Consider the following 14,597-nt stretch of genomic DNA (forward strand, 5'->3'; position numbering starts at 1 on the left):
TAGAAGTCAAATATTTACAGGATTTACCATTCCTGGCTGTCCCCAGCCCACAGACAGCATTGGGAAGTGTTTGTCCCTTAAATACCCAAAGGAACAAACAAGGGAGATGTTTAAACAAGGCGTTCTGAGAGATAACACCTAGAGTTTCTCCCAGGAGTTTGTTTTTTTTTTTTTTGCAGGCAGCCAGCTGCTAAGGGACATGGGTGTGCTTGGCAGTGGCCTGCCTGCCGCCAAGAAGCCACTCTCTCCAGGGCATTTCTTCCTGGGAAGGGAATCAACACAACCTGAGGACCCACAGCACCCAAGAGGTGGGCACACACTTCTGGGGACAGCCACGGGGGTGAGCAGCGTGTGGGGACCCACTGGCATTGGGTCACTTTGGCTTCCACAGTGAAAAAACAGAAGGGAAGAAAAATTCCTTGGAAAACAAGGATTTTTCCAGGGAATTACAGCTTGGGTCTGGGAGAATCCAGCTGGAGGCTGCAGTGAGCAACTGAGCGAAGGGAGTTCTCTAAGGACAAGACTGGTAATTCGAATTTAATCAGATACAAAGCCCCCGATGTAACAGGAAAGCATTTAATCAGGCACTTGGCACACCACCACTTTGTCAGCAATTCCAGGGAGAACCTTTACAGCTGCAGGGATGTCCTCCACCATCCCACTGCTCCCCGTCACTGCCCGGGTGGGAGGCTGAACATCCCGATTCCCCCCAGCTCCACCCAAACCTCCCACCACATGTGTTGCAGCTCCTCTGCACCCCCAAAACGCATAAGCAGAAGATTGCCTGGCTTGGGATTTGGCAGAGCCATCTCTTCACGGGGGAGCCCCCTGCTTGCTTCTAATTTAGGGAAAACGAGGCACTCGCTCGGCTTTGGGACCCTCTGGCTTGCAGCTTTGGGGCAGAAACGGGGGCGTGGCAGGGACTGACCTAAGGCAAACCACTCTGGTGGGCAGTCACCCCTCGGGACAGCTCGGGCACCCCGGGATCCTGTCAGGCTTTAGGGATGGGCTCCTCTGGAGACAGCAGCAGGTCGAAGGGAACCAGGGGCCGGACCAGCAGCCGCACCTCGGGGCCGACGGGGTTCGCCCGCAGGTTGAGGCTGCGCAGCAATGCCATGGACGCCAATTTATCCGTCGGCACCTCTGGAAAGAGAGCACGGAGGTGAGAATCCGTCCTGGAGGGGTGGAGGGGATGAAAACTCCTCTTGATGGACAGCCTGCAGCAAACCCGGCTCCTGCCTGTCTGCAGGCTTTGAGCAAAACAGAAAGACAGTGAAATACTAATTTATCCAACTGCTCAGGCAAATGGTTAGGGGTTGGACTTGATGGTCTTAGAGGTCTTTTCCAACATAAAAGATCCTGTGATTCTAAGGAATGTGTCAGCAAGGTGCAAACACCAAGATATCCAGTGTGGGCACTACCCTCCACTTCTCCCAGAGCTAATAAGACCCCTGCTGGGGCACTAAATTGGGTTTCAAAGACTTATTCCCTGATTTTATCCCCGGTGTTGCAATGCCCAGGAGCCCTCTCCAAGCTAACAGGAAGGCACGTGGTCTTTGCCCTTGTTGGACAGGCTGCAAAATGGCTCTCAGCCATCAAGAGGCACCCTTCTATTTTGCAATTTCCACGAATTTGGGTGTTGTCCTTCAGAAAACATGACATTTACAAAAAAAAAAAAAAAAAAAAAAAAAAAAAAAAAAAAAAAAAAAAAAAAAAAAAAAAAAAGTGCAGCTCAGCTGGATGGTCCCAATGTGAATCCACTGAGAGCAGAGGAATGAGACCGATATGAAAACCTAAACCTAATTAGGCTCATTAAAAGGTGATAGATTTTGCTACAATTCACAATATTTTGGGCTAGCAAAGCCCACTTGTCTGATTTGCCTTGACCAATTTCTTTATAATTTGCCCACCAAAATGACAAGAGCCTTTTCTATCCCAGCTCCTGTTTCCTCTGCCAGCACCTGGAGCAGAATTGTGATGTTGTAATTATATCTGGTAGATGATTATGTGATTTTTAAACCATAAAACTTATTTTATGCTGGAAAAATACTCAATCACTTCAATGCCTTTGTTTTTTCCCTCTTTCTCCTCCAGAAAACAATGTTATTTTCCATACACAAATTCCCTAGGAGCGCATAGCTCATCAGGCAGAGCTTCACATGAATTTTTTTAATAACTCTTCTTCGTGGTGGATTTGTTCACTGCCATTCCCCTGTATCATTTTGCTTGGTTTTTTCTTTTCCCTTGAAGCACAAAAGTAATATATTTTTTTCATACATCTTCCTATTTAATCATCATCTAAAGCAGTGGAGAATAAGAAGTTTAATCATCCTCTTACTCAGCATGATAAAGTTAAAAGTGCTTTCAGCCATTTTGCTTCAATTAGGGAGTTTAGTAAAGTATTCTGGGGACCAAAATCTTCCCAGGCTGGGAATAGCTCAGCTCTGCACCTTAATTCCAGGTGAGGAGCAGTGACTCAACCCTGGCATGAAGGGACAGGCAGGGCACATGGTGCAGCCTGTAGCTGTAGGGTTGTGCCCTGAGAGCCACAAATTCCTCTAAAAACAACCCAAAGCATTCCTTGCTGCCTTCCCAATGGATGAGGGATTGATCCTTCCCAATGGATCACTTGCATTGGAGCCCGAATTATTCATGCTGGCTTCACCAAATGAGCAAAAAGCAGGGAGGGAAAAAGCTTTTTTACGTAATTAAAGCAGAATGTGACAATAAGTGAGTGGAATGGTCTGGGCTGGAAGGGACCTTAAAGCTCATCCAGTCCACCCCCTGGATGGAGGCAGGGACACCTTCCACTGTCCCAGGTTGCTGTAAGCCCCATCCAACCTGGCCTTGGACACTGCCAGGAATGCACAGCATCTCTGTGTCAGTGTCTCATCACCCTCACAAGGAAGAATTTCTTCCCAATATTCCATCTAGCCCTACTCTGAGTTTGAACCCTTTCTCCCATCTCGACATTCTCAGAAGGACAAAATTAACCACAGGTGCCCCCAGCAGTGACCTCCCCAGCCTTGGCAGCAGTCTCAACATCATCCCTGTTAAACCACTAATCAAGGAATAAGGGAAAGAGAAGCTGAAGCTCCTGGCACCAAAACATCCCCATGGATTTGGGAGCTTAAAACGCTGATTTGATATAACTCTAATTACCAGGGAAAGAGTTAAAAGCACTGACAGTAATATACACATAATTACAGTCCAGGGTTAAGAGTTTATTTAGATGAAAAGGATGGCTTGTGCCACTAAATGTCTCCTTCACAGAGCCCACAGGCTCCAGGCAGGCATTAATTAATCTCCTTTGACTCCTGTTTCCCTTTGGAAAACATCACCTACCACCTCCAGCTCGATGTCTTAGCAAGTCACTCAGCTGTTTGAGCAGGAGCTTTTAAATTGGGTTTGCAGCCCTGGCAGGAGCTCTCCAGCATCCCTGGGATGGCACAGGAGGACAGGCAGGACCAGCACTGGCACAGCACCACAAACCAGGGCATCTGCAACGCTACAAACACCAGCTCACTGGTAGGGGAACCTATTTGGGAAGGGCTGGTGGTGGCAGTGTGACTGCCCAGGTTTTTGTTTCCTTGGAAAAAAAAATGGGCTGAAACCCTCTGGCTTTCCGGTCTCTACCTCTTCCCTTTCCAGAAAATGTGTAAAATAAGCTCACATCACCTATTTCTGCAGCCAGACAGTGTCCTGTGCACTACTCAGACATATCCCTACAACATTTTGACTCGAAATTGTCAAATTTTACTCTGTTTTTATTTTCCCCACATCTGGAGGACACCTCCCAGCTGAGGGGAGCCTGGTGGGAGGTGACCCAGCCTGGGTTCTCAAGCCACCCCCTCCCCCAGGATCAGTCCAGCTTGGGTGCAGCCCTGGATGCAGCCTTTCCTCCCTGCATTTTAGCAGGGAAAAAGGCATCAAAAAGCTGCATTCCCTTCTTGCAGCATCCTGCTTCCACACAACAAGTGGGGAAAATGCTGTTTGGAGACCAGCTCGGATGGAAATCAGCCAATTGAACTCAAAAAGCGATGGAGGGAACTAAAAGTGAGACAGCTCTCTCCAGGAGGCAGGAGAGAAAAAGAGGGTGAGGAAAAGTCGTGTCTTTCTCTGGCTCCTGTGGAAGCAGTTTTTAATTACAGTGTTTCTACAGGCACAGCTGGGGAGCAGCTGATGTGAGGCTGTTTACAAACCTCGTGTTGCAGGGAGCAGCTTTCCCAGCAGCAGCTGAAGCAATCCCAGATAAAACAGCAAAACTGAGTGGACTCCGATATTCGACTCCCTGGGGGTCCGTGGGGGCTGTGGGATGCTCTAGCCTGGGCTCTTTGAAAGCTGCCTGCTAAATAAATTCACTTTTATCTGTGTACAACAGCTGCCCCTTTTGCCCAGCTCTCACAGACTCCAAAGCCTTCAGCTTTTTGCACATGAAAAATTTTCCTGCCGCTGCAGGGCTGAGGGATGAGCGGCTCATACCATTCCTTTAATTTAGTTTTTAGGGGATTTTGTAGCGATAAACAGCTGCTGTTTGTTCTGGGAAGTGTTCAGGTGGGCTCATGTCCTTGCTTAGCCTGGCAGCAAACATCCCAGCCCAGCATTCCTGGGGCCGGGTTCTGCAATCAGCTCTGGTTTTTTAATGGAATCTGGGGATTTTGGGTCACCCCAGCTGGAGGTGCCTTTAAGAGCTACATGCCATCGTGGTGAATCGGGCAGCTTGAATGGGGCTTGGTTCCCACTGTGCCAGCAGCAGCTTTTTTCCCTGGGAGACAAATTTCCTTTCCCGGGAAAGGCAAAAGGCTAAGCAGGCTCTGATGATTTACCAACACCCCCCGGGTGATGCTAAATCACATTTTTCCAGTGGGAAAAGTCCTCCTCACCTGCGATCTCGTTCTCTTCCAGGTCGATGGTCTCCAGGGCGGGGACGGTGGCCAGGGGCTCCGGGAAGCGCCGGAACCTGTTGCGGGAGAGGTCGATGGCCCGGAGGTGCAGCAGGGAGGTGATTTCCTCGGGCAGGCGGTGCAGGTAATTGCCTGCCAGGTTGAGCTCTGCGAAGAGAGAAGGGAGCTGGTGGGATGCAGGGGAAAAAAGATGGGAAAATAACTAATGCACGGCTTGCTTTACAGCCTCTGGCCCCCTCGTGGACTGCCAGGTCCATCAGTGGGATTCCAGCTCCAAAATTTGGGCTTTTTTTTTTTTTTTTTTTGCTATTTTCCATGGTTGCCATTGTAGATTTGTCTGCTGGGAATACCTCAGGCTTTTCTCAGGCTTTCCTAATGAAATTGGGCAGCCTTTTGCAAGCAGGGTCAGTAAAAAATATGGAATATTTCCTCATAAAATCAGTGCAATTACCTCCCCAATGGACATTTGTCATGGCTTAAGGCTAGCTCTCTATATTCATGTACTTGGACTCCTTCTGAGGAATAAACAGAACGATGGAAGAAAGGTCTTTAGATGCGAAAAATATCTATTTTTCACAGTTTACCTGAAAATGCTTTGCTTTTTCTGCCATGCTTTCCCGCCCCAGAAATGAGCTTCTGTGTGATCAGGAGCAGCACTCCTGAGAACAGAACCCAAACCCTGCTGTCCCAGTGCCCTTCTCCAGTGACACAGGGCTTTCTGCACTATAAATACCCACACAAGCTGCCCTGCCCCTGCTAATACCTGGTATTTATAGGTCCTGCCTTATTCAGTCTGTCCCCAGCCCTGGGGCATCTGTTCCTGCTCAGACCCAGCACAGTTCATCTCCCGAGCAATTGGTTCACTGGTGGAGCAAAGCCCTTGCTGGGAAACAAAGTCTTTTTTCCCCTTCAGGGCTTGTTGTGCTGTCTAGAAAATGAGAATTGATTTCCTTTGCTGGATGTGTTTCCTTTCCCCAGCCTGGGGGTGTTCTCACAGATGATGCTGCAGCTCCAGAACAAGGGAAGCCTTCCCAGGCATTTGTGTGGTATGTTGTAGGAACAAAATTGATTTTAGAAGCTGCCAGAGCATCCCCAGCGCCCGTCCTCTGTGCTCAATACCGTGGTGCTGGATGCTCTGGATGCTTGCATGGCTATTTTTTAGTGGATTAGCCTCGGGCTGCCCTCTCTGGGCTCCGCAGGGAGGTGTCCCCGCGGTGCTGATGATCGCTCCCATCTCCTGCAGTGATTAACTCTCATTGATGTCTCCCGACGAGGACTAATTAGTCGGCAGAGCCTGGATTGCCATGCCCCCGTTGTTATCCCCAAGCTGCTTTTCCTGTCCTCCTCCATCCTCAGCCCCATCCTTGGAGGGAGCTGGGGGGTGATCAGTGACCCCGCAGCAGCCTGATGCCACTTTGGAAGGGTGGGTGAGAGCAGAACCTTCAAGGGGCAGAAGGTATAAGGAAAAATGGATTTTTTTGGGGTCTGAAGCTTGCAATGAGGTGTGAGCTCAGGGGAGGCTCTTGGGTGCTTTGCCCCCACTGCAGCAACCTGGGGGCTCCTGGAGTGTCCCAGAGGGTTGGAAGTGGCAGTCCCTTACCTCTCAGCTGGCTGAAGGTGGTGACGAATCGGCTGGTGATGGACTTGAGCTCATTGTTGGCCAGGGAGATGCGATGGATCCCCTCGGTGACGCTCCTCACGGCTTTGTAGATTCCAACAGGGAAGGTCATCAGTTTGCAGTTGGCCAGATCTGCGCACAGAGGAACCCGGGCAAGGGTCTTAACAACTTCAGTCCTCCTGCTCCCTTATGTGTCCGTAATTCCCTGGGGGTAGCTGAGCAGCCCAGGGATGCTTATTCCACCGCTGATGGGGATGGAGCAGGGATTTCCCTGGGCACGGGTGGTTGTCCCATGGCAAGCGGTGGGGAGGGGAAAAAAGATTTGGTTGTGCTTCTCACCTCGTGGCCTTCTTGTTTTGTCCTGAGTTGTTTCTGTTTCCCCTCCCAGGAGATTCCAGGGCTAGAAGCCCTGTATCCCAGCCCCAGGATGGGCTCTGCTTCCTGCCCCCTTCCCAAAGCCACTGCGGGGGCTGATGGAGCAAGTTCCATCCTCCCGCATTTCTCTCAGGAGGATGTGGAGAGCCTGAGCGATGAAGCTCCAGCTCCCGGCATATGCTGGTTTATATCCCAGGGCTGGGAATCCAGTGGGAATAAAAATGAGTGGCTTTCATCTCTCTCCTGTGATGAAGTGCACCCTGCTCTTGGGTATTAGCTGGAAATGGGAAAATTGCAGGAAAACAAATCTGACAAGGCCACATGGGGAAAAATCTGCTCCTGCCACTGCTCGCAAGGAGGGGCAACACCCCATGGGATTTTGTGAACCTGCTCTAACTTTGTGGGGCCGAGGGCCCTTTGGGGGAGCCTTTCTCTTCTCCAGAGCCACGGGGAGGGAACGCCGACAGCTTTTTTTAGACTGTGGCAGTGAAAAATAGAGCCCTGCTCCCGGATACCCGATCCTCGTCCGGGGCCCAAGCGGGAGCCGGGACGGAGCGCCGGGCTTACCCAGGGAATCCGTTTTGTTCTCCACCGTCTCGTTCACCTTCCTGGCCACCCGGGCAACCGCCTCGCCCATCCTCTTGTGCAGGCGGGCGGCCGGTCCCGCCGGGAATGCGCTTCGGACTGGGGGATCCAGGGCTGGAGGGAGAAACCAGCCACTCCGGCCTCTGGGAGAGGGATACTAAAAATAACCGACAGGATCAGTGTTCCTGGGGAGGGAGGGAGGCTGTGCTGGGGCTGGCATGTCCCTCAGGGTGAGATTCCCAGCTTTCCAGGACGGTGCTTTTGGGGTATGTAGATGCATCCTATTCCTTGGCTTGGCATATGGGGATGTATCCCCTTTCCTGGTATGGGATATGGGGATTCATCTCCTTTCTTGGTTTGGGAAATGAGGATGCATCCCTTTTCCTGGTCTGAGATATTTGGATACATCCTCCTTCCTGGTATTGGATATGCCATTTTCCTGGTTTGGGATGTGGGGTTGAATCCTCTTCCCTGGTTTGGGACTTGGGCATGGGTGTCTTTTCCTTGTGTGGGATATGGGGATGCATGCCCTTTCCTGGTTTGGCATAAGAGGATGCAACCCATTTCCTTATTTGGGATATAGAGATCCATGCCCTTTTCCTGGTTTGGGATATGGAGATGAATGCTATTCCCTAGTATGGAATACGGGGATACAACCCCTTTCCTGGTTTGGGATATGGAGCTAGAACCCCTTTCCTAGTTTGGGATGTGGGGCTACAACCCCTTTCTTGGTTTGGGATGTGGGGCTACAACCCCTTTCCTGATCCAGGATATGGGGCTACAACCTCTTTCTTGGTTTGGGATATGGGGCTACAACCCCTTTCCTGATTTGGGATATGTGGATGCATTCCTTTTCCCGGTGACTTCATTCAGCTCGGTCTAGCCAAAACATTCTGGCCGAAGGCATCCCGGACAGGACGGAATGGCAGGACCACCACCACCACCCTTCCTTCCCGCCCTCCCAAAAAAACGAAAAAAAAAAAAGAAACAAAAAACAACCAAAAAAACAACAAACAAACAAAAAACACAACAAAACAAAAAACCAAAAATCCATCTTCCCACGCCGGGAGTCGAACCCGGGCCGCCTGGGTGAAAACCAGGAATCCTCACCGCTAGACCACGTGGGAAGCGCGGGTAGGGTGGCGCGGCGCCGCGCCTGCCCCCTGGCGGCGGCGGGGCCGGGGCGGGGCGGGGCCGGGGCGGGGCCGCTCCGCCCGCGCCGCTCGGCGGGGACAAAGCGCGGCGCCGAGCGGGGGCCATGTCGTCCGCAGGCGGCCGCCAGCCCAGCCAGAGCCGGGCCATCCCCACCCGCACCGTCACGCTCAGCGACGCCGCGCAACTCCCCGCCGACTACTGCACCACCCCCGGCGGGACGCTCTTCTCCACCACGCCGGGAGGTAAAAGCGCCGCGCCCGCCGGGGCCTCCGGGGGAGCGCGCCCGGGCCAGCCCGCCGCCCCGAGCGCCGCGTGTCGCGGGCGGACCGTGCCTACCGCGCCTATATCCCGTCTGTATGTCGGTGATGCGTAGCGCCTGCCGCCCGCTCTCCTCGACGCACACGCGTGGAGATGGGTTTGTTATTTTTCCGGGACGTACCGGGAGCGCGGAGGGTCCCGGCGGGGCGGCAGCTGGATCCCGGGACGGGTTGGCAGGAAGCTCCCGATGGGACGCGGGCACCGGGGGCTCGGTCCCTCGGCCCTACCCCGCCCCGGCAGCGCGGGGTGGTGACATGCCTCGTCCCTGTGCAGCGGAGAGGGACACGTGGTATTTCGGGGTGCCGCTTCCATCGGCATCCCCGGGACGCGTTCCCACCCCTGCCATGTGTGTGCCAGGTCGGTGCGCCGGGACAGCGTTGAGCGCCCCGGGGCAGCCGGGACCCAGTTGCCGCCGGGGTGTTTGGCCAGCGCCGAATTATCGCCTGTTGTGCCCAGATAAGAGCGGGCAGAGCGGCGGCGCGCACCCCCCAGCCCTCCCCGCCGATCTGTGGCGGAGAACCTTGGCCGGGGCGCCCGTTCCGCCGGGAAACTCCTTCGGCAAACAAGCGCTGCCGAACCGGATTCCCCCACTCTGCTCCCGTCCTCCCCCCCAGGCACCCGGATCATCTACGACCGCAAGTTCCTGCTGGACCGCCGCAACTCCCCCATGGCCAAGACCCCGCCTTGTCACCTCCCCAATATTCCTGGCGTCACCAGCCCCGGCGAGGCCGGCGAGGAGCCCAAAGCAGATTCCAACAGCTTGAACCACCAGGAGGGCAAGCCATCCATGGGTAAGGGATGCCCGGGGTGGGACAGGAGGGATTGGGGGTGGAGGATGATGCCCCTAACACTGCTTCCATGGGCAAGGGACGCCCGGGGTGGGACAGGAGGGATTTGGGGTGGAGGATGATGTCCCTAACACTGCTTCCATGGGTAAGGGATCCCCGGGGCGGGACAGGAGGGATTTGGGGTGGAGGATGATGCCCCTAACACTGCTTCCATGGGTAAGGGATCCCCCGGGTGGGACAGGAGGGATTTGGGGTGGAGGATGACGCCCCTAACGCTGCTCTCCTTGCCTCTTGCCAGGGGACGATGCTCAGTTTGAGATGGATATCTGAGCAGGAACCACGGAGAGGCAGCGACTCCCCAGACCTGTGCATCCCCCATTCGGCTTAGCAGGATCCGTCCCGGCGAGGTGGAGGTGGCAGTGGTCCCCACCAGCGTCCCCTCCCCGCCCTCCCCCTCCCCCTCTTTTTTGGGGGGAGTGCAGCTCTGTCTTCTCGCCCTTTGCGGGTGACCGGTCCCAGCATGTGCCAGATGGAGCATCCCTTCTGGATCCGGCCCTATTCCTCCTCTTCCACCTGCCAGCAGCCTGATTTCTACCAGGCTTCTTTTTAAAACATCCCTTTGCCTCTTCTGCTGCCTCGTGCCCCCACAAAATTCCCCTCTTGTTACCCAAACCTCCCATTGCCAGCAGCTTGGTGTTCTGGAGCTGTGTCACCCCCTTTTCCCCCTTCCCCTGGAAAATTTGGGCAGCCTGTCGGGAGGAGGGGGAAACATCACTCCTGAAATCATGCACCTGCTTGCACCCTGGGGAGGGTGTTTTTTGAGTTTCCCTGGGATTTGTTGGCATTCAGCGAAGGACAACGTTGGGAGCCCGTTCCCTTCGGTGGTCCAGGGGTCTGATGTAGTCCCTGATGGAATCAGCCAGCGTGTCCACATCTCTCCTATGTGGATTTCCTCCATCTTGGCCCTCCAGCCAGGGGCTGTGTCCCCTACCCACCAGCCAGGACTCACAGCAATGTAGCCATATATTATAAAACACCCTTGCTTTTATTTTTGGTACTAAAAAGGGGCACTTTACCCCCAACAACTTTTTCTGGGCTTGGGCCGAATGCCTCTGGGAAAGTGCTTTCTTTGTACTGCTTGGGTTTTTTTTTTTCCCCTTACCCCCCAGCCCTTTAAAATGTGAATCCTACAGGGGGGAGATCCCTCTGGCACCGTTGGATGTCTCAGGAATCACTGGGTGTCCCTGGGGGCTGTGGGGGCTCGCCAGACACCGCAGGGACGGGGTGCTCTCCTCGCAGGGTGCTGCCATCGATGCCATCCTCTGCTCAGTTTTCAGGATGACATTTCTCCCAGCTGGATCGTGCTGTTGTGGATAAAGCATTTCCATGTGAACCTCCCCTTTGCCAGCCTGGCATGGCGTGGCCATCCTGAGCCTCCCCTGGAGATGGGGTTTCTTTTTCCCCCTGTCTCCATGCAACTCTTGCCCTGACGAGTAGTGCTGGGCAAGGCTGCGCCCCCCCAATCCCACCAGCCCCCCAGTTCAGATTTTTTACTGCCTGTTGGGAGCCATCACCAGCTCCACAACCTTCTCAAGTGCCATTTTATCAGCCCCCACCTGAGTGCCTGCTCCATCCATCTTCCCTCCCTCGCTGGGGTCGCCCTCCACCTTGGTACCCAGCCTGGGGGACCCGTGCTGGGGAGGGGGACATCCCACAGGCTTTGTGCACTTTCCATCCCGTAATTTATTTCTCTAGGTGTGTTTGGCATGGGGCGGTGCTGGTGGCGAGCTCCCATCTTCCAGCTGCTTTTCTCACAAGGGGGTGGGGGGGGGCTGCCCCTGGTTTTGGGGGTGGGGGAGGAAGAAGCAAAAGCACAACCCCAGGGAATGAATGGGTTGTCTTTCCCATCCTTTCCCTCACGTGGGAGGTGAGGTGAGCGCGGCAGCCCGGCCACCGTGGGCGCACGAGTGAGTGAGTGCGAGTAGCAATATGTATATGCGTGTGGGTGGGTGGGTGGTGATAAGACACACACAAATATATATATTATATATAAATAAATATATTTTCCTTGAAGCGAAGATCCTAGGAGGTCGGTTAGGCCCTCGGATCGAGGGAGGGGCAGGGGCGGGGGGCGAGGACATCCTTGGCAGAGCGGGGACGGCCACCGCGGATGCAGGGACCAGGCGCCCTCAGCACAGCTGCTCGTTTTGGGAAACCTGCTCTGCTAGCCAAAAACAATTAGACCACATCCAAGGACAATGTGACTTAATGGACAGGAGCTGGAGGGAAACCTTTTTTGTTGTTTATTTTTTTTTTCTCTAAATGCCCCCTTTCCCAACCTCCCTGTGTCTCCGTTCCCCATCCCAGGAACTTTTCTCCCCAAAGGTTCTCTTTTGTAAGCGGGCTTGGGGCTGAGCAGGGAGGGAGTGCCTGGCCTCGCCGGGGCGTTCCTCTGCTAGTCAGGGGATCCGTTTGGGATTTCTCTTGTTTTGTACCGTCTCTTCAAGCAGGTGTTTGGGAGGAGAAAAGCTCTCGCCAGTGGTTGCTGTTACAGTGAGATCAATAAAGATTTTGGTTCTACTAAATCAAGGTGATTTGGTCTGTGATTCAGGGGGTGGGGAGGATTTTCCCTTCCCTTTGGAGCAAACTCCCCTCATGGGCTCTCTTCCAATCATGCCCAGAGAGCAGGGAAGGTTCAAACCCAGAACCAGAAGCAGAGGGTTAAATCGCAAAATGTCCCATACAGAGAAGCCTGATTTTCCCATAAGTCTCCAACGTGCAAAACTGCCTCAAACTGATCATTTGTCCTGATCTCATTCCTGGAAGTCTTCAAGGACTGGTTGGATGGGACTTGGAGCAACCTGGTCTGGTGGAAGGTGTCCATCAAAGTTGGCCTCGGAGTCTTCAGGGATAGGACACCATTAATATATGTTAATAAATTCCATTGTAATATATTATAAATTTTTTTAAACCAGGTCAATCTCTTTAATACCATCCACTGTAACTGGGGAGGGGTCTGAGCAGCAAATGCCTTTTCCTCCACTAGGGTGCTAGGGGAGGGGCAGCAACGGGATGTCTGTCCACTCCCTCTGGCTACAGAGGGTGCCCCCAAATTTTTGTGGGTGCCTCAGCAAACCACCAGCATCACTTGGGGATGCGTCCCTTGAGGACACCTCAGCTCTGTGTGTGAAATACCACAGTGGCACATCACATTCCCAAAGCATTCAGACCCCAGGGGTGAAGCTGGGGGCTCTTTCCAAGGGTTTGGGGGGGGCCTCTTGCAGCACCCTGGTTTGGCTGCACTCGGAGTGGTCCTGCCGTGACCTCCCGTGGATTCTGCTCATATTGCAGCAGTTTAATTCTGCAGCGTCAGGGAAATTCTGAGCGTGCGTATGGGGAGGAACACGGCAAGAAAAATTGCTGACGAGGCATTTGGGAGCTGCTTTTCCCTGAATCTGGTTTAGGCTGTGCAATGCCAGTGACAACTGGTTCCCTCTCAAATTTTGGGGTGTTTTTTATGTGTTAATCCCAGCTACTGAAGCCCCTGTAGAGAGGGGAGTGTATGTGAATCCCTGGGTTTTGGTGTGCTCCTCCCTAAGGAGCCTCTAGATACTGATTTGGGATCTTAAAATGGAGAATTAAAAAACCAATTTTAAAAGTTATAAAATTGCAATCTAGGACTGAAAATGCAGCAGAGCAGCTGAGGGCAGGGTATTTTGGCTGGGCTGGATGCTGGGAGCCTGGCTAGGATCTCAAATCCCGACGAACAAACTTTCCAGCCCTCCTTTCCAGCTGTTACCATTTTCGGACTAGCTCTGGGCTGCGTTTACATTCCTGGCCCTCCTTCCCAGTGCCAGTGAACGTGTTAATGCCATTTTTCTCCTTTTCCTTCGCCCTGCTGGTGTCCTACAAACACTGATTTGTAGCAGCACGGCAGCCGTGGATGGTGCTGGGTGTGGGCAAGGCTGTAACGCTGGGGTGGCTCAGGGGGAAGTGGGGTTGGGGTCCTACCTGGGGGGCTCTGAGAGCCACTGTTTTAACCCAAATGGAATGTGGGAAGGCAGGTAGGAGCTGAAAGGATTGGGGTTTTATGGATTGGCTGAAATAGCATCTTCGTGTGGCAGTGAGGGGAGCCTGAAGTCACCTGATGGATTCACTCTCTGCCATGGTGGACTCCGGGCAGGAGATGAGCAGAGCTGGGTGCTGGACCTGCTGCTACTGGTGAAGCCATGGCAAGAACCCACCACGGTGCACCCTGTAGGGTGCTGGGAAGCAGCCAGATGGGCGGGCAGCAGCCTTATTTCCCAGGAGTCTGAGTGGCCTGAGCAAGGAAGGATGACCCTGAGACCTGGGAGTGCCCTGATGTTTCCTATGGAGCCAGGCTGGGAGAGCAGGTTGTGCTCATGTGGAGAAGAGAAGGCTCCAGGGAGACCTTAGAGCCCCTTTCAGTGTCCAAAGGGGCTCCAAGAGAGCTGGAGAGGGATTTTGGACAAGGCCATGGAGTGCCGGGACGAGGGGGGAATGGTTTTGAACTGCCAGAGTACAGGGTTGGGCGGGATATTGGGCTTCCATCACACACATCCCTGTCTCCCACGTCTGGGAAGGAAAAGCACTTTTTGGTTTTGAGAGGTGCCAGCAGTGCCTTGATGCCCCCAGAACTGCAAACCTGGCTGGGGTGGTGGCCTCTGACAGGCCCCTCTCTGTCCCAGCCCCTCTTTAGTTTGTCACCAGGAGATGGTGGAAGGATCAGCGTGCTGGGACGTGCTGCGTGTCCCCGAGACGATGGGGGCTGGGTGTCAGGGGTCCCTCAGGGGGCAGTGGCCGTGTTTGGGGGATGCTGCGGGTGGGGGCTGC

General features: G+C 53.8%; 2 protein-coding genes, 1 long non-coding RNA gene and 1 other non-coding gene across 4 annotated transcripts; 2 read left to right on the forward strand and 2 right to left on the reverse strand.

Moving 5' to 3' along the window:
- Positions 1-195: 195 nt before the first annotated feature.
- On the forward strand, positions 196-4,953 carry LOC128791246 (uncharacterized). The gene is made up of 3 exons (XR_008432013.1): positions 196-308; positions 3,957-4,096; positions 4,906-4,953. It is a non-coding gene; the product is annotated as an uncharacterized LOC128791246 (long non-coding RNA).
- On the reverse strand, positions 487-9,043 carry LRRC20 (leucine rich repeat containing 20). Its single transcript, XM_053948688.1, has 5 exons — positions 8,974-9,043; positions 7,465-7,639; positions 6,505-6,654; positions 4,884-5,051; positions 487-1,143 (listed from the first exon to the last, which is right to left on the reverse strand). The coding sequence occupies exons 2-5, from the start codon at positions 7,532-7,534 to the stop codon at positions 992-994; spliced, it is 540 nt and encodes a 179-aa protein (XP_053804663.1). The 5' UTR covers positions 7,535-7,639; positions 8,974-9,043; the 3' UTR covers positions 487-991.
- TRNAE-UUC (transfer RNA glutamic acid (anticodon UUC)) lies at positions 8,538-8,609 on the reverse strand. The gene has a single exon. It is a non-coding gene; the product is annotated as a tRNA-Glu (tRNA).
- On the forward strand, positions 8,704-12,328 carry EIF4EBP2 (eukaryotic translation initiation factor 4E binding protein 2). Its single transcript, XM_053948687.1, has 3 exons — positions 8,704-8,879; positions 9,570-9,746; positions 10,042-12,328. The coding sequence occupies exons 1-3, from the start codon at positions 8,741-8,743 to the stop codon at positions 10,071-10,073; spliced, it is 348 nt and encodes a 115-aa protein (XP_053804662.1). The 5' UTR covers positions 8,704-8,740; the 3' UTR covers positions 10,074-12,328.
- Positions 12,329-14,597: the final 2,269 nt, after the last annotated feature.

Source organism: Vidua chalybeata, chromosome 8 (assembly GCF_026979565.1).
Source record: "Vidua chalybeata isolate OUT-0048 chromosome 8, bVidCha1 merged haplotype, whole genome shotgun sequence".
Taxonomy (NCBI): Eukaryota; Metazoa; Chordata; class Aves; order Passeriformes; family Viduidae; genus Vidua; species Vidua chalybeata.